This window comes from Echiichthys vipera (assembly GCF_963691815.1).
Source record: "Echiichthys vipera genome assembly, chromosome: 13".
NCBI classification, from domain to species: domain Eukaryota; kingdom Metazoa; phylum Chordata; class Actinopteri; order Perciformes; family Trachinidae; genus Echiichthys; species Echiichthys vipera.
Genome location: NC_139838.1, coordinates 23,724,923 through 23,743,328, shown reverse-complemented (window position 1 = coordinate 23,743,328; position 18,406 = coordinate 23,724,923). Strand labels below are relative to the sequence as shown.

Below are 18,406 nucleotides of genomic sequence, written 5' to 3'. Positions count from 1 at the left end.
ATGTGTGTGTGTGTGTTCGGCCGTGAGAGGCTTAATCCACTCCCTGAAATCTGTGATGCACCTCAATATCTTCTGTTTTCTCCCTCAAATCTGGGAGGAAATGTCTCCACAGACACACAGATTTGAATATGCAGTAAAAAGGCAACAAGTGCTTTCATTAGTGCATCACATGATCTACACCAGGGCTGCCCAACCCTGCTCCTGGAGAGCCACTGTCCTGCATGTTTTAGGTTTCTCCTGCTCTAACACACCTGAGTCTAACGATGTTCAAACCTGTGACGAGCTTCAGCTGCTTGATAACGAGCACATCATTAGATTCAGGTGTAATGGAGCAGAGAGAAACCTAAAACATGCAGGACAGTGGCCCTCCAGGAGCAGGGTTGGGCAGCCCTGATCTACACCATTGTTTTAACTCCCTCTTTGTAGAAACTTAAAAGGCAATTTAATCGATGGAAATCTTACAGAGTACAACTTTAAGCTACCAGGAGTATATAAAGTCATTAAAAAGATGAGCTCCTCTTTTACCAGCCTCATCATTAAAGTGACAAACACATTAATGCATCAATAATTCTCATCCAATAAAATGATACATGTGATTCAGAAAGACTTTTCTGCACAAAGAGTGCTTTTCTCTTTGCGTCTTTTCCACCAGTAAGAGTCAAATATGTGAATACCTCCTTCCTTCGCTGGTGGCAGTAAATCTGTACATTAATCCATCTGGGTCACACCTCATGACTTTCGCCTCGCTGCACCTCCACCACACGTGCACCACAGGCAGATTTCCTCTCACCCTACACACTCTGAGCAGAAATAATCCGCTGACTTCATTCATGGCGTGATTTTTGATCCAGGATATACTGTGCTGTATTAAATTCACAGGTATTATACGTTGACGTGATAATCCCGGACATTTTTATACAAATGAATTTCCAGTGCTGCAGTGCCTGTCCTCAGTCAAGTCTCTCTTACTGAGCCAAAGGTAGAGATGCAACATTTGAACTTGCATTCAGAATTAACAGTAAAAGCACAGAAGTATTAAATAGGACTGCAACTTATTATTATTTCCACTGTGACAATTATTTTCTTGATTAATTGATAAGTAGTTTGGTCCATAAAAAGTCAGAAAATGGTGAAAAATGTCGATCACTGTTTCCCAAAGCTGAAGTTTATTCAGTTTACTCATACAGAGGAGGAAAGAAACCAGAAAATATTCAAATTTAAGAAGCTTTTATCCTAAAAAATGACTCAAACCGATTAATGGATTATCATGGGCTCGTCAATCTAATGTGCACTTTGGCAGATGGCCGTTTTAAAGCTAATTGATTAATCGATCAATCTTTGCAGCTTTTAGTATTATTAGTGAAATGCACACTGATGCACACTACATGTGATGTTATATTGTTGCACATTACTGTATAATTGCTGCTGATGCACTAATGTGTAAGCAGCATTTTATTATTGAACCTGGAGCTCATTTTAACAACATTATAATACTGTTGGATAGTGTAATGTGTAACAAGGCTTTTATATTTGATAGTTTATTAGTTTGTAGTGACATTAAAGGGACATTAGCTGTTGTACAGGTGTGATTTGGAGCAGCAAGAAAATATTATTTTTGATAAAAAGAAGAGCGACAGGGTCGTCAGCGTGAGCAGAAAGAGACGCGACGGACGAATAAACAACGAGACAAACAGAAGATTTAAACAGTAGAAAACTAAAACCGTCAGTGACTGTGGTGACACTCATCTTCAGCGCTGGAACAACACAAAAAGGAAAATGTCAAGAAATGCATAAAATAAACGTCTCATGGATTAACACTTCAGTAACCCAAAAATATATAAGAAACTTTCCCTTTCTCTGTATTGTAGCGATGCTTTTTGCTGTAGATGAATGAAGGTGTTAGATCCTCTGTTAAACTTTCTGTAGGTTACCTTCACCTGCATGAAGACGGTCGGATGTTAAAGTCCCAGCTCCACTCAAAAATCAGTTTTTCTTCTTGTGATGTTTGAGCTTCTCTGTGCAGAATGACGTATGTGCAGAAGAAGAAGGATGTTTTCTTATGTGTCTGCTAAAAGTGGAAAGTTTCTCCGTGCTCATTGAAAACACAGTTTGAAGATGCGACTCTACGCGGATGATTTGTTACATCACGACTACTCTGGAAGTCAATTCTGGTCCAACGTTCAACTCAAACAAGTGTGATGTAGAAACTTGATGCTGCCAGTGCACAAACACTGAGGCTGGACTTTATAGTGAAGTAAGGAACATTTTAGAGATCAGCAAAATTTGCAAATTCATAGGTTCTGATCTTTTTAATGAGGTAGATTCAAGATTCAAGAAGCTTTATTTATCCTGAGGGAAATTATTGTGCAACAGTTTCAATACAAAGATGGGAAAGGGTCAGAGTAACAATAAGCTAACATAATCAAATCAAAATAAAGCTAAAATAAAAAATCAAACAATAACTCTAAGTGTGACAGAGTGCAACAGACATGGTGGTTAAACGTAGATAAATACAATACACAACAATACGCAGCGTGCAGTTTAGCAGCATACTGAAATAAAATAAGTAGAAACTAAATAAGTGATAAGGAGTGATAAGTGATAACAGTGTTAAAAGTGTAGCAGCATTTCCTACTGAACTAGGTTACAGTAAAGTACAGGTAGAAGGAGTAGATGCCTTTTAAAGGATATTAATGTGCATAATATACCTTTTTCTTGTGTTATAAAAGTCATCATTATTATTCCAAGCAGACATCTGTATGTGTTGGTCCATGTCTGGAGGGATCCTTAAACTGTGACTCCACTTCCATCCTTCACTTTGGCCGCACACTCAGTCAGAGCCTGTGTTGTGTGTCGGGGTCTGACTTTCTTCCTCTCCACAGTTCACAGGGCTGAGCGTGACCAGCGGGGTCGACCAGATGGTGGCGCTACACACGACCACCCAGGACGACGTCCTGCTGTGTCTCCAGCGAGGGGAGCTGTGCACCAACCAGGATCGAGTGGGAGAGCTGGTGGGAGCGTTGGTTGACCACTTCACACGGTCGGTTCACACAACAACACACTGTTTCCTCATCAGGCAAACCTCGCTAACTCTATCTCCCTGCTGTGTTTGCACTGCGGCCTTTGGAAAAGCCGGAGATGCTGCGATAGTTTCAGGGACATCTCTCACTTTTATTCAGGATATTTGTTCATAAAGACGTCTCTCAGACGGCAACGCTGAATACTGGGGTTAAAATCCAAGTCCAGTCTCTCTAAAAGCTCAATCTCCACAATTTGACGCCTTCAGAGGAAACAACTGTTGACAGAGAGTCATCCATCAGCTGCAGTGTGGACGTGACCCTCAGCAAAGTACTGAACCCCAGACTGCTCCCAACGGCCGGGCTAGCGTCTTGAATTACAGCTCCGTCGCCATTGGCTTATGCTTTTTTTTTATTATATGGAAACAGAAAATGTGTAAAACTTTCATCAGAGAGGATGAAAGGTTTAACACAAGCATCAGGGATGTTAGGGGAGATACGGTGAAGTTTTATTATTCTCATTGTTGATTGAACTGATGATTATTTTCTCCATTAATCAATTAGTTATTTCGTTATATCAGTGTTACACAAAGCCCCTTTTTTTATAGCACGAAGAAGGAAAAACAGTTTCTGAATGCAGGACTTGTGTGTGCGTGAATGTTGCATTGCTACTTTTAGTTTATTGAAAGACTTGAATTAAGGCTGACTGACTGATATTCACACTGGAAATGAATTTGTATGAAAATGTCAGGGATTATCAGGTCAGTGTATAACACCTGTGAAAAATCCTTCCAAACATTGTAATGGTCATATTCGAGGCAATAACTTGTATTTTTGTGTTGCTGTTGACTTGTTTCGTGTTGTACAAAGAGGCGTTTTTAACGTTTAGTCCACCGCATTTACATCAATGAGGGTTTTTAATAAGTCCCTTTATATTTCAGTGAAAATATGAGCCTTATTTACAGTCAGCAGTTTGATGTTTTCATGGTGAAATGAATCGTTTGGAGAGAAATCATGCAGCCTTTTCCAGTCCGAGTGTGACACGAAGAACCATCATCAGACCCAGAGTCACTGGTCAAAGACCCCGACTAAATCGAAGTCCATTAATGCGGCATAACAATTACGCAAATCACACTCTTGGCATTTATCACTGCCATAGTTGTCGGTGTCTGCGCCCCGCTCTGAATAACTGCTGTGAAATGAATCAGTCACGCTGACGTTTATCACATTCATCACTCGGAGCCCTGATTTGTCCTCGCTGTTTATAAACCTGATTCACATCCACCCACATTCATCCCTGCCAGGCTTCATTTGAATGGCACAACCCGCAAGTTTCCACACACAGCAGACTGTTTTGATTGTAGTGTGTGTGTGTGTGTGCGTGTGTGTGTGTTAGTGTGTGTGTGTGTTAGTGTGTGTGTGTGTGTGTGTGTGTGTGTGTGTGTGGGTGTGTTGTTGTAAGTACGGCCCGCTGAGACAGCACCCAGTCTGCAGTCATTTGTCTCCCAAACTATTAATCCTCCAAACCCTGCCAGGACCATGATGAGTGACGCAAAGATACAAACCAACACACAGTGGAGCTCGTCTCACCGCGCTTATTCTCAACATCCAGCAAAGACTTTGACCGCTTTATAGTTTGTATGATACACACTGATATACTTAGGTTTTGGTAATGCAGCTAACTTCTATTTTCATTGGGGTTTTTAAACAATATTTATGTGCATGTCAAACTTTATGTTGAATGTACAAACATTTTCATTTATACCCCCTCGAACAGCCACTCAATGGACAGTGACAACAGACATAAAACTATTGGAGTAAAATAAATAAAGAAGAATAAGATGGGACAAAGTAAATAAAATAAAATGAAATAAGACAAAAATAAAATAAAAGGCCGGATCATTCCATAAGCTCTTATTCAGTCAGTGTTATCCGTTTGATTGTTCAGGAAAGACATAAATTATTCCCAAATACCAGCAAACTCCTCCTGTTTACCTCTAACCATGTATGTCAATCTCTCCAGTCCAAGACAAGTCACCAACTCCTTCTTCCATAATGCCACTGATGGTCATTCTACATTTTACCAATATCCTGCACTCACTCTCCTTTCATGGAGAAATCCAAAGTCCATTATTTTCAATTGCTTCGTTGTTCTGATGGAGTCCTTGGAGAATAATCCAAGTAAACAGATTGTTGATGTCAAAGGAACCGTCCGTGATAAACATTTAACTATTTTCCCAAAACACCAAAAACTTAGGGCGCACTCACACTGTCCATTCGCACCGTGCCCAAGCACGTTTCATGGCTAAAGTCTAGTTTGTTTGACCAGTGTGCTCCTAGGAGCGGCACGCTTGCCGGCCACGGCCCGTTTGGGAGAGGTAGGCTTTTGTTTGCATGTACAAGCATGAGCGTGCGCACGTGTACGAGCACGAGCATGAGGCCTACGGCGGTTCTGACGTCATTTTATGTGCGCCTGTTCGGACATAGAAAAAAAAAGGACGGACCATGCGCAGACACTTAAAACAATGGCGGCGAAAGGTTCATGTTGGTGTGATGCGGAGGTGGAGTGTTTACTGCAGATTTGGTCGATGAACATATTCAAAAACAGTCGACAAGACGCACAAAACCGTGTTGTACAAAGAAGCGTTTTTAACATTTAGTCCAACGCATTTACATCAGTGAGAGTTTTTAATAGGTCCTTTTATATTTCAGTGAGCCTTATTTAAACTCAGCAGTTTGATGTTTTCATGATGATTTCTGGTGTCATGTAGAGATGAAACATCGTCAGCTCGCTCACATCAGCGTCTCGTTACTTCTTATGTTCAGTCACTGACTTTGTTTCTGCAGCTCAGGGTGCAGACGACGGCCTCACAGGGGTGTTCCCACTTGTATAAGTCTTTCTGTGTGTGTGTTCAGATGTCCCGGTGAGGCTTTTGTGGGTTTTACGAGTGTAAGACTTTTGGTCTGGGTTTTTTTTTTTTGGGGGGGGGGGGGGGGGGGTGAAGGGGGGTATCTGCAGCACCGGGGTCCCTGCAGCAGCTGCGTGGCTCTGGTCGGGGTGTGGCGGGCGTCTTAGAGGAAAGTCGACCATCGGGAGTCAGTTTCAGCTCTCCGCTTGTCTTTGTGCCACCATCTGCGGTGAATGGACGAGGTTGCGACCTCTACTCATGAGACAATGTCAGGGGCGAGCTGTGTAAGTGTGCGAGCATGTGCGAGGGAGAGGAGGAGGGGAGGAGGAGGATGACAACACACAAACACACCACTCCTCTTGAGCTTCCTTCTGTCAGGAAATGAGACCCAAGACTTTAAGAGTCACGCGCACGTCATTTTTAGTTTCTGAGGTTTGGAGATTGGTCAGGGGAGGAAACAGTCAATGGAGCGATTGTGTTGGGTGTTTTTTTTTCTTGTCTCTGGGAGTCAAACGAGAGAGCGTGGCTCTGTGAGCGAGTGAGCGTGTGATGGCACAGTGAGTTGTACAAAATTGGGTCAGGGAAGGCAGCGTTAGAAGCACAAGGTAAAATCTGACTTCAAAGCTCTTCTGTGTTGACGGCGAGGACGAGCGAAGACGGGCTGTCTGGTTTTCTGTCGTGTCACATCCGTCTCTGGTTCCCTCGGCGGAGCTCATTCCTCCCCTCTCTCCTCTTTCCTGTACGTAACCTCATCCTCTCTGCTGCTTTCTCTTCCTGTCACCTGGGTCTGAGCCGTCGGCATGAATGAGGCGTGTGTGTGTGTGTGTGTGTGTGTGTGTGTGGTGGTATGTGTGTGTTTACCCTGTGTGTGAGTATGTGTGTGTGTTTTGGAGGGGGGTTGGACTCGTGGACCATCTGCTGGGACAGCTGGGGGAGTATGAGTGGGGTAAAAGCAGATTTAGGGTATGATCTGCCCCAGCCTTAAAAGATTGAGGAGGATTCTTTACTTAAAAGGCAATTTGGGGATTTTATGATCTTAGTGATCACAGCCAGAGAAGGTTATCCGACAGAACAGAACCAACGTGTTTCCATTCAATTGTCAAGCGAATTTTAAGCAGTCTTGAGAAATTTTGCATAAAAAGAAATTTCAAATTTGTTGTTTTTCCATCATCAGCTTGTTTAGAGTGAATAAACTCTATTACAGCGTAGCTTCAGCAGAAGTTGGCGCTGTAGGCTGTGCATGGCTGTAAGACACCAGTAAACAGAGTAGAAGAAGAAGAGCTAACCGGAAACAAAACAAGTCGCCTTCACCATCTAAACGGGCACCTACAAGAGAAAATGGAGAGAGATTTTCATGTCCGCGAGTATTTTTCATGTTGTCCAGAGAAGTAGACAAACTAATGTTGCCACTTCCATTCAGCTTTTCTAATGCGGTACTTAAAATATATATATATATTTATATATATATATATATATATATATATGGAACACACCTATTGAATTCATGTTGAAGTTTATATTCTTTATACTCTCATCATATATATTCTCATCCCCTGTCCTTAAATGAATTATTTTGTAATTTCTTGTCCAAGTCAAATGTATATTTCAAAAATGGCACATTTCAGTATTTTATTAGTTTCAACAACTTAAAACAAACATGTACTTCACTTGAATGCAACCCACAGAGCCTAACCCTAACATTCATTCATTCATCTTCAACCGCTTGTCCCTGTCGGGGTCGCGGGGGGCTGGAGCCGATCCCAGCTGACATTGGGCGTGAGGCGGGGTCCACCCTGGACAGGAAGTCAGTCTATCACAGGACACATAGAGACAAACAGAGACAGACAACCATTCACACCTACAATTTAGAGTCATGGATGAACCGAACACCTGCACGTCTTTGGACTGTAGGAGCAAACCGGAGAAAAGCCATGCAGACACGGGGAGAACATGCAAACTCCACACAGAAGGGCCCCAGTCGGGATTATTGCTTTCTGTGAGGGGACAATGCTAACCACCACCCCACCGTGTCGCCCGCTAACCCTAACATATACTGTAGAATTTATGTTGTTGTGTTTATTTGTGTTGCCTCAGCTGCATTACAGAAGCTAATAAAGTCGACAAACAACTCTATTTACAATTCTGCCATCAGTGGTGTCGAACACACGCTTCCTCGCGTTACGTTAGTGGAGACAACAAGAGTATCCTAGCTTCATAACAGGGCACGCAGTGGGTCAGATGGTTCATTTCACAAATGTTTTCTCCATGTTCACTCAATAGATTAAAAGTGATGCCCCAATTTTAGATATCAAAATTCCTCTTTTTTTCTTCCTGTAAAACATTCAAACACGTTTGATGAATCATTCTGCCCTCGAGGGTGTTTGAACGAAACCAACCAATTAAATCTGTGCTAACATTTTATAAAACATCTTCATTAGCTTGTGGGCGACACAGCTACTCCCCTCCTCTGCCTTTTATTTATTTTCATTTACTCTCGTCCTCTCCCGGCGTCTCTCTGCCTCTCCTGCATTTTCTAAATCAGCACTTTCACTTATGAATATGGAAAGACCCGGCACGGTGTTGCATTAATAGCAGCCTTCTGGGTCACCCCCTCCCTTCGCGGGGAGGAGGCAAGAAAAAAAAAAAACATGATTTCATTAACCTCAAAGCATATGTGAGTGGTCTTGTGATGCGGCTTTAACAACACACAGTGACCTGTTACTGAAGTCCAAGGACTTGTTGACCTTGTTTGACCTCGTTTGTCGGTTAGTGAAGGCCGTCTCTATTCTAAATTCACTTTTTAGGTCGAGAAAGGCGTCATCCAAGGCCTGAAATAGCCTCCTCTGTTACCCTGCCTCCCCTCTGTTTTCCTCCCTCCGTAGCTGTCCTCAATGTGTTTGTCTCTCGGCCGCAGCAACAGGAGAGGCAGCTCCTGCTCTGAGCTCTCCTCGGTCAGCTCGCCCCGCCCCCCCCCCCCCCCCCGCTCACTTCCCGTCCCTCGTTTTCTCGCTCCACAGCTTCTCATCTGGTTCTAGTTCTGGTTTCATAGACGCCTCAGGACCAGTAGTCCTGCAGAGTTGATCATATGGAGGGGAACCAGTGGTGGGACAACTAGCGTCCAAAATACACAGGGTGCATATGCGGTGAGACCATAGACTGTATAAAAAGAACATTTTGGACGCAGGACTTTTACTTGTAACAGAGGTATTAGTACTTTTACCCCCTCTACCACTGACAGTTGCTATGGTTACAGCTATTAACCCGGGTGGATGTAAATAGTGAAAATAAACATTGACCTATTTCCTCCTCAGCCGTCATACAGCTGGCCGTTCATGTGCTTCACTAATTCAGCCTGAATCTGTTGATTACAGCCGTCTGTGCCGTCAGCACGTGTGTGAAAAATGCAAATATGTTTTTATCCCAACACACACTTTTCCATGACATTCAAGCTTATTAGAGTCCAGTATCTACAACCGGCACCACATTCAGTTGCAGTGTTTTTCTGTGTCCGTCTTTCTTGTTGTGACCAAATGCTCATATTAAGATAGTAAGATTCGCAATTTATTGCCTATAATTATAATAATAATATTTTTTTTAATCCTGAATTAGTGAAACTAAAAGACCATTTAACTCAAAGTTTTATATTTTTACCACATGATTCTGAATAATGAAGTAAATATTGTAACGTCGGATCAAGCTAATGCTGTGAAAATGACTGAGATAATAATAAAAACACAATAACTCTTCTCTGACCATCCTGATATTACTGGCGCAGTGTTTATCTGACCTGCGCTCAAACTGCAATGAACTGTTGTATAAATCCACTGCAGACGATTTTTAAATTTGACATTTTGTGGGGTTTTCGTTCTCTCTCGCTTCAGACCGTAGTCAACCGTCCTTCGCTGTGAATGCCGCCTCCTCTGTGAGGCCAAAACGTTCAAGGTCGTTCATGATTAAACTAACTCAAGGCCGACTTTGTAGACACGCTCCTCCTGCACCACACGGACCATCAAACTTGGTACAAAGAGTATTTTGGTCCTGATTATCTCTACCAAGGTAACAGTACTTTCAATACTCTTAAATGGTGGCGTTGCATCGTTTTGAAATATGTGGTGTTGAAAAGTATTTTGACAACCTTAGTTCGCTCAAGGCATTTGACAGATTGTTCCTGAGGAAGCGATTTAGCAGCGAGTGTGCAGCACTTTGTGTTGGTGTAGGAAGAGCGACAAATGTTCATCTGGGCCGTATACATCACGACACTTTCTTAAAATGAAGAAATGGACCCTTGCAGTTACTAAGGTGGGCACAAAAGTCCTTTTATTATCGCATGACCCATTTGACCCAGTCAAATATGCAACACTGCACGGTCTAATTGAACTTTTATTGCTCTATTTATCTTCATGCACAAGTGCATACTGTAGTCCTACATCCTCACTGCCTGTGGATATATAAGTGACAGTGCAGGAAAACCATGTGACCTTCAGTACAGTACAATATTCAGTATTGTATTTAATTCCATCCTCAACACAGATGGTTAAAAAAACACTTAAAGTGTAATTCCGGCGTAAAATCATCCCATGGTCTTTTTCGGCACTTACATACATTGCAATTTTTTTCCGCGTAACAACTATTAACGGAGAGATCCGGAGAGTCGCTAACAGCCGGACGTGGCTAACAGTGATTAGCTCGGGGCAGTACGGTGAAGGTATTAAAACGTCTTTTTTAACCACTAATGCTGCTGAAAATAACAGCAAACCTCTGCAGCAGCATGAGAAGAGTCCCTACACATAAGCACCAAACATGTAGTTAGCAAACCAGAGTTTATGAGTGTTTTGTTTTTACCTACTGGCCCCTGTACCAGCTCCTCTCATAGTAAAGTCCATTCAATCAATTACCAAGGTCAATCCAAAAGGAAGGAGCCCATTGGTGCTTTGTTTTATGTGTAAGGACTCTACAAAAAAAGCTGTTTTAATGCCTTAAATTTGATATTTTACATATATATATATATATATAGTTATATACAGTATATTGTTCATGTTATATTTCTGTTTTTACTTGTATATGAAATGAAATAAATGAAAACATTTTCCCCTGGGATTATTAAAGTATTTCTGAATCTGATTCTGATTCCCGTACTGCCCCAAGCTAACCAGTGTTAGCCACGTCCGGCTGTTAGCGACTCTACCGGAGTTCTCGGTTAATAGTTGTCACCTGAAAAAATAGTGAAAATGTAACATCTTCTTCCTTGACCGATGCATTTATGTCAAATAAAGACTGCGTAGAATAACCCTGTGTTTTCTCTCCCCTAAGCTCTACAGGCCTCACTCTTTGTCTCCTAAAGGTGCATTTGAGGGATTGTAAGATCCTCCATGAACGGTTTATGAGTCACAGGAGGAGAGAGGACACTGGGACGCATAACTTTGCATGATGAAAAGGACCCGTAGATGGAGAAATGAAGTAGAGGAAGGATTTAACAGTATTTTCCTGATGAGCTCATTGTCACACTCAAAGGCTGTCGGCTGTGGAGGAGCAGATAGTATAAAGACATCCACACTGGTGCCTCGGTTGTTTAAATCTCACAGACTTTCTATTTGAGCGTCTCAAAGCCTCCTGGGCGCACTCACAGAGTCGGCGGCTGACCTCAAAACTGCACCAGCATCAAAAAGGCTCTCTTTGTGGATTCACTACGGCGCACACATGTCGCCTTTAAATCCACCTCGGAGTGCAACAAATGGATCAGCAACGTTGCCGTCCTTCACAACAGTGCCACTGTAGTGTCGAGCACCACGCTGCAATAATTAGTTTCTATCTGAAGAGGCACGTGTCTTCTGCTGTTGTCACTCCGCTGATGTTTGGACGGACGTGATGAGTTCAAAAACCGTCACTAACAACATGCTGCATGAAAACCCCTGATAGCCATCGGTCGTTTCGAGACGACGCTCGGCTCTCCCTCTGCGAGCTCCCTCACCGTTAAACTGATTTGCCCTTATCTCAGAAACGTGTCGGTGGTCTTGAGAATTAATCAGCGCTGAGGGAAGCATTGAAGCCAGTGCATCACACTTTATGATTCAAGCCATGTGTGTGAATAAGACGACAGTGTTGCATCTTGGAGCACATTTGCACCGGTTATAGAAATCACTCTTCATGCATTAGCTCGGCTGTTGTTACAGTATGACTCATTTTTCTTCCCAGAATGCCCCCTGAGGAGAATCAAGACGCAGGGGGCAGCTGGTTTAGATCGGCCCACTGTTTCTGATGACGGTGATGGTAATTATATTGGATGATGAACACTGTGACGCCAAAGCGGACCCCGTGTCGGTCTGTGACCTTAGCCCGTGTTGCCCCCGCTGCCGCAGATGCTCTTGTTGCCCCAGAGATGGTTGCCAGGCAGCTGGGGGAGAGCTAATTAAGATTTGCAAAGGGGAAATTGCCGGCTTGTGTTGATGAGTGTGTGTCGAGTGGGATGGAAGAAAAGGGGGGGATGTGGGAGGGAGGGGAAGGGCTCTGACGGATGAGCTACAGGTGAGGCGAGACGGCTTCCTCTTGTAATCCTTTTTTTAGCGTTTTTTTTAATGAATCCTGGAGGGATTTTCTTCAAATTTGGCACAAATCCATGTGAAATAGAGGATGAGGAGGTCAAAGGTCAGCGCGACCTCACAAAACACATTTTGGACCATAACTTCTAATTTTAATTCCTTCACTAATATGATGACATTTCACACAAATGTCTAACAGGATCACATGATGAAGGGATGACATTTTAAAATGAACAGCCACAGTTAGCAGCCAGTTAGCTTAGCTTAGCATAAAGACTCGAAACAGCTAGCCCGGTTCAGTAACAGAATCAGCCTATCAGCACATCTAAAGCTCAGTAAACTCTCGTATCCGTATTCTTGCAGCACCTGCCGTAGATATGAACCACGCAGAGTAGAGCACCGTCTGTTGTATGTTCAGCCGAACTCTGTTTCCGTAACAGGCTGTGATGTTCCCCGTCAGGCGCTCTCTATGCTGCAGGTTGAAATTCCTCAGTATTTGAGAGGACACTTGAAATTTCCTCTGCCTTCTAAGGTAAAACGGTCTTTGCTTTGCATTTCCAATCTCTTTCTCACTCGCTGATGTGGACACCAAGGTGCTTGAAGCTGTCCACCGAGGACCCGTTGATGTTTTGGGGGATGTGGCTCCTTCCCTGCTTCTTTTCGAGGTCCACTCTAATCTGCGTAGTCTTGCTGATGTTCATGAGTGGGATGTTGTCCAGTGGGTCAGGTCCTCTACTTCCTTCAGGTAGGCCTTTCTTAGGGAGCGATCGTGGTCATGGTTGGACGCATGGAGCAGGTTAGGACATCTTGGTTGGGGAATGCTGAAACAATCTGATATTCCCCTACTGCTCGTTCACATCGTGTCCAGTTAGTTAGAGGGGTGAGAGGTTTAGCAGCAACAACGCCATAGGATTTACACCTTTGTCTCTGAGTGTGCACAATTACTGAGAGAGAGTTTTAAGCGTTTGAAGCAGGGAGAGTCTTAAATAAAGCATAAACGTTGCAGTGATTAAACATAACTTTCCTTTTAAACAATAATGACTGTTATATTTCGGCAATCTGTGTTTGAACAGAAGCCGTCACATGAAAAGTGACAGCTGGCTGTATTTAATTGTGCACAATCTGGGCCTCCACTGGATGTCAGTCCTTGCTTCCACACTCTGCTGGTGTTGGGTTTCACTTGTGGAAGCTGGTAGGATGAGATTAGTATCACACACAAAATCAAAACACTGTGGAGGTCAGTGGGTTTCTGTGTGTCGGGGCTTGTCACAGGACAGCTGGTTTTAGGGGGTTCGGCGAGACGGGGTTCAAGGCTGACGAGGGGCCAAGAGGAAAAAAGAGAGAGCAAGGCCACACCTGTTGTGACTTACTTAGTGTGGCATCTTAAAGAGACTGTTGTTTTAAATACATCAGTTTCCCACACAAACTAGTGTTTAATCATTTGAAAAGAACATGCAGGTTCATCATCAACGTCACGCTCACGGGCTGACACGGTTTATCAGACACGGATGCGAGTGCATGTATCGATTCTGACTGGTGCACAAATTCAAAGCGTCCAGCAGCAGCTCAGACAATGACAGACAGTGAGATTGTCAGTGTTCTCGGCTCTTGCCTCCCTCCTGCTGCGTGGAAGTGAAGGGAGAGTCTGTGTCCTGGTGCTTTTTTGCATCAGTTTCACCTCTTTCAGTTCAAGGAAAGCTCCCTGAGATGTTTGGCCTAGCTTAGTTAAATGACTGTAAGCATGCAGGTAAATGTTAATTTCATCAAAATCATAAAGACGTTTGTTGTTTCATTGTTACCAACCTTTTTTAAGACACGTAAAATCTTCACGAGTGGGCTATTCACTGATTTATTTTATTTCATAGAACAAAATGTGAAATTCTCTTGAGCTTGTTTTAACCACAGACGTTATTTCAGGCAATAAAACCAAAAAAACGTTAAAAAAACCCATTGACTTGAAGATGAGGGAAACAGAAGTGCAAAGACACTCACTCATATCTGGGTTTCGCACTCATTCCTGCAGTATGCATTGAGTCGGTCTTAGCTCTCACCTGTCTGTGTGTATCTTCTGTACTAAACCAGACTGCCAGCACTATTGCGTAACAGCTAAAACATTATGTAATCTGATTAAATTAAGTTCCCCCTTCAAAAGTGGTACCTCGTCTGATTTTCAGCCAGTGTCTCTTTGAAGAGCACCAGTCGGTCCGGGGAGAATAAGACACTGAAATATTCTTGCCAAAGGACGCAGGCAGTTGCCAGGGTGGCGTATAAGCATGAGTCAGCTCTGCTCATCAGTCACATTATCAACATTCAAAGCCGTCCACAAATAGCTGGTCGGCAAATATTGTTCTGCATCTGCTTTTTCATGCCTTCATGTTGGATTCAAACAAAGTGTGTTCACAAACATTCACAAGTGGAGAAGAAGTGGGAATATCTACCATTGCAGTCTCCCGGGCCTCCGGCCGTGACGTCGGTGGATCCAGTTCAAGGCCGTTTGAATGCACACTGCAGCGCCCTGAGAATGTGCCCGGGCCAGCTTATGTTTGGCGGAGAAGTGGGATCGCCGTGGCCGGGCGGAGGCTGCAGGGCCCCCCCCTTGTCCCCCTGAGGGCCGAGAGGAAGCAGCGACTTCACAGTGGATCATCTTCAGCTGACTGTGCAGCAGGCGGCCTGTCGAGCGAGGAGAGCCACGCTTCCTCGTCCCAGCTGTCAGCAGAGGGGTCGGAGGTGTGTGACGCCAAAGCCCCTGCACTCTGGATGTGACTGTGGTCTATCAATTACATCCTGTGGGACGCTCAAAGTGATCAACAACAAACTATTGACTAGTTAAACGGCTGCGGGGATGTTTGTGAGGAACAAATATCTTCTGATTGTGAAATGAGACAAATGTCTTCGCCTCCATGAGGAGCTGATTCAGGGTTCAGAAGTTTGAATCTACGACACTATTTTGAAGTCCTGCAATCCAAGTCATCCATTAGTGCATTGATCTCGTTTACATGCATGAGATATTTTATCACAAATTGAAGTGAATGGGACCCTAGTGTTGGTTTAGGATCAGGAGGTTGTGTATAATAATACAAAAAATGTTGGGCTGTCTTCATCTTCTCTGTCAGACGGGACATTTAACCTCTCGTGTGTTTGTCTTTTTCTCTTTCAGTATAAGAAAAGTCCACTTTCCTGTGAAGGTGTGCCCTTCAGCCGTGCAGCTTCACATGCGGGGGAAACCAAAGAGCGTCACCGTAGAAACCAAACCGGGCCAGACCCACGCAGACTTCAAGAAGAGCCGAGACGGTTTCATCCTGTTCGTCCCCGCTAACTAACAGTCCGTCCGACCAGAACACCAACGGCTCGACCTCAGGACCAGAGCGCAGTCTGCTTTCTTAATCCTGAGCTGCAGGAGGACTTTGTTTACCGGACAATTAGAGAAATTAGGAGATTATTACTTCGCTGTAGAGACTCAGGACACCCTACACGCACGTACGATACTGCCTTTGCTTTTGCTGTTATGAATGTTTTTATGTTTTTAAAGACAAGATGGAACAAAAAAGGAAGTAAATGCACTTTTTGAAAGACAAATTGTACATCACAATGCATAAAAACAATCGAGAGGAAACATTCCAGATATATTTTTATACATTGAGTTGAATTTTAATGAAAAGAAGTATTTTTGTGCCTTGTTTCGTGCTGTTGCCAAAAAAGACTGTGATGTGAGAAGTTAAAACCAAATGGGAAACAAATAAATTATTGACGATTTAGCGAGGTCTGCCTGTGTGTTCATTCCTCCATAATGCTTTGCCCAATGAACAGACAACATGAGACGGATTCAAATGTTTGAAGGAAAACCAAAGACATGAAAATATGAGTGAAAGAAGTCAGGAGTCTCTCGGTTTTCACTGATGGAGAGGAGTTCCTGCACAAATACATTGAGTTCACAGTCTCAGTTGTCTGTTGCACGCCTTCACCCTGCAGGGAGTAACGTTTAGTCCGGACTGTCCTCTGAACAGCAGCAAAGACGGATGAGCTGCTTCCTGTCTCGTCCCTTTGGTGTCTTCTGGATCAGATCAGCTGGTTGATAAAGAAACTCGGACGTAAGATGTTCAGTGCAGGCAAACAGGATGTCTGAAATGTTTAAAGTGTTACTACAACTATCAAAAAACAAACCTTTCTTTTTATTTATTGTGATGTTTCTCCTGCAGTTAGATTTGGGTTTATTGCCCACATTTTGAGACATCTGTGTGAGATTTCAGCCTCAATACCATGGATACAATTTCAGCTGTGCTCCCATCCATGGACAACTTTTTTGGGGGGGGATTGATGCACCAGTTGAGCCATTGACCCTTTGCTCATACGTTAGCAACCGTAATTAGGCACGGGAAGTCTGTCAAGCTTTCGGAGCACGGTGGTGCGGTTGTTAGCACTGTTGCCTCCGCAAGAGGGTTCCTGGTTCGAATCCAGGCTGGGGCCCTTCTGTGTGGAGTTTGCAGGTTCTCTCCCGTGTCCCCGTGTCTGCGTGGGTTCTCTGGCTTCCTCCCATGATCCAAAGACGTGCAGGTGTTAGGTTAATTGATGACTCTAAATACCCGTAGGTGTGAAAGTGAGTGTGAATGGTTGTCTGTCTCTGTTCGTCTCTATGGGTCCTCTGATAGACTGGCAACCTGTCAAGGGTGTACCACACCTCACACCCGATGTCAGCTGGGATCTGCTCCAGCCTGTTGCCCCCCCTGGTAGGAACAAGCGGTTGAAGATGATGGATGGATAACGCTCAATGATATTGTATATATATTGACATGCAGGTTGCGAAAGCTTGACTTGGCATAAGTTACCAAGGGAGACAAGACTTAGCCAAGGATGAATTCTCATTGAACTGAATAGGCGCCATTTTGGGCTCCGGTAACCACTGATTGTGATGAATCCATAGGTCATGGGCTCGCTTTAGGAGCTAATACAAGCCTGGTTATCACAGCAGCGTAACGTCCACTACTATGTAGCTGTGGAGCTTTAAATATTGACTGAAGTGCCAACAAGATATCTTTTCTAATGGTGGATATTTCAGTTTGGACTGAATATCTCAGTTAACAGTTCAGTCTGAGAGCTTAATCCTGTCGTCCGCTGCCAGTTTTCATCTTATCTCTCTCCACAGTGACCTGTTAGAGCGACTTAGTGGCGGCCGGCCCTCACTGGGACTTGGCTCTCTCTCACACTGTGATTCCCCCAAGTGTGTGTGTGTGTGTGTGTGTGTGTGTGTGTGTGTGTGTGTGTGTGTGTGATATGAAACAGAACGTTCTGTATTGTTTTATGTATAATTTACACCAACCTCAGCTAAATCTGCTGTTAATTTAACTCTGACACTGTTTGTGTATTCACACCTGTGAGCGTCATATTTAACACTTCTGAACAGCTCCGCAGCGCTTCGATCAACACCTCTGCAACTTAAAATAACTGTAACTGCAAAAACGAAATGTGCTTTGTGTTATCAGAGCGTAATCTGAGAGCATGAAACTGTGTAAATGTCGAAATCCATCCCTGTATTTGTGCGCTGTGATCTCATTTTCTGTCTGAAGTCATGCAAATATTACTGTACTGTACGTCTTCGTCATGTGCTTACAGACCTGGTAAAATCATGTTCATGATGTTGGACACTGGCTCAGGTTTATCTCTTTTAAATCTGTACTGAATGAATGCACTTAAGACATTTGATCACCAATCTATAACACTCGCTGTAGTCACTCTGCACAAAAAAGTGTCTGAAAATGACTTTAATGTGATGTTAAACTACAGTGACTACAACATGAGTACTTGCTCCATGCTCCTTAATTACCAGTTAATAAATGCAACCTTCAAAACTATTATAAAACCAGCTAAATCTATTCTTTGAACTGTTGGAGATGCAAACTTTCCTTTGCACCTTTGAAGTGGCCGTGATAGTCTATAAACACAGTGATTC

General features: G+C 43.5%; 1 protein-coding gene across 1 annotated transcript in view; it reads left to right on the top strand.

Moving 5' to 3' along the window:
- myo1g (myosin IG) overlaps positions 1-16,148 on the top strand; it is a 50,557-nt gene extending 34,409 nt beyond the window's left edge. Inside the window, exons 21-22 of the mRNA XM_083925018.1 lie at positions 2,883-3,040; positions 15,620-16,148. Coding sequence (XP_083781144.1) covers positions 2,883-3,040; positions 15,620-15,782 — 321 coding nt within the window. The 3' untranslated portion in view covers positions 15,783-16,148. The remainder of the gene's footprint in view (positions 1-2,882; positions 3,041-15,619) is intronic.
- The last annotated feature ends 2,258 nt before the right edge of the window (positions 16,149-18,406 follow it).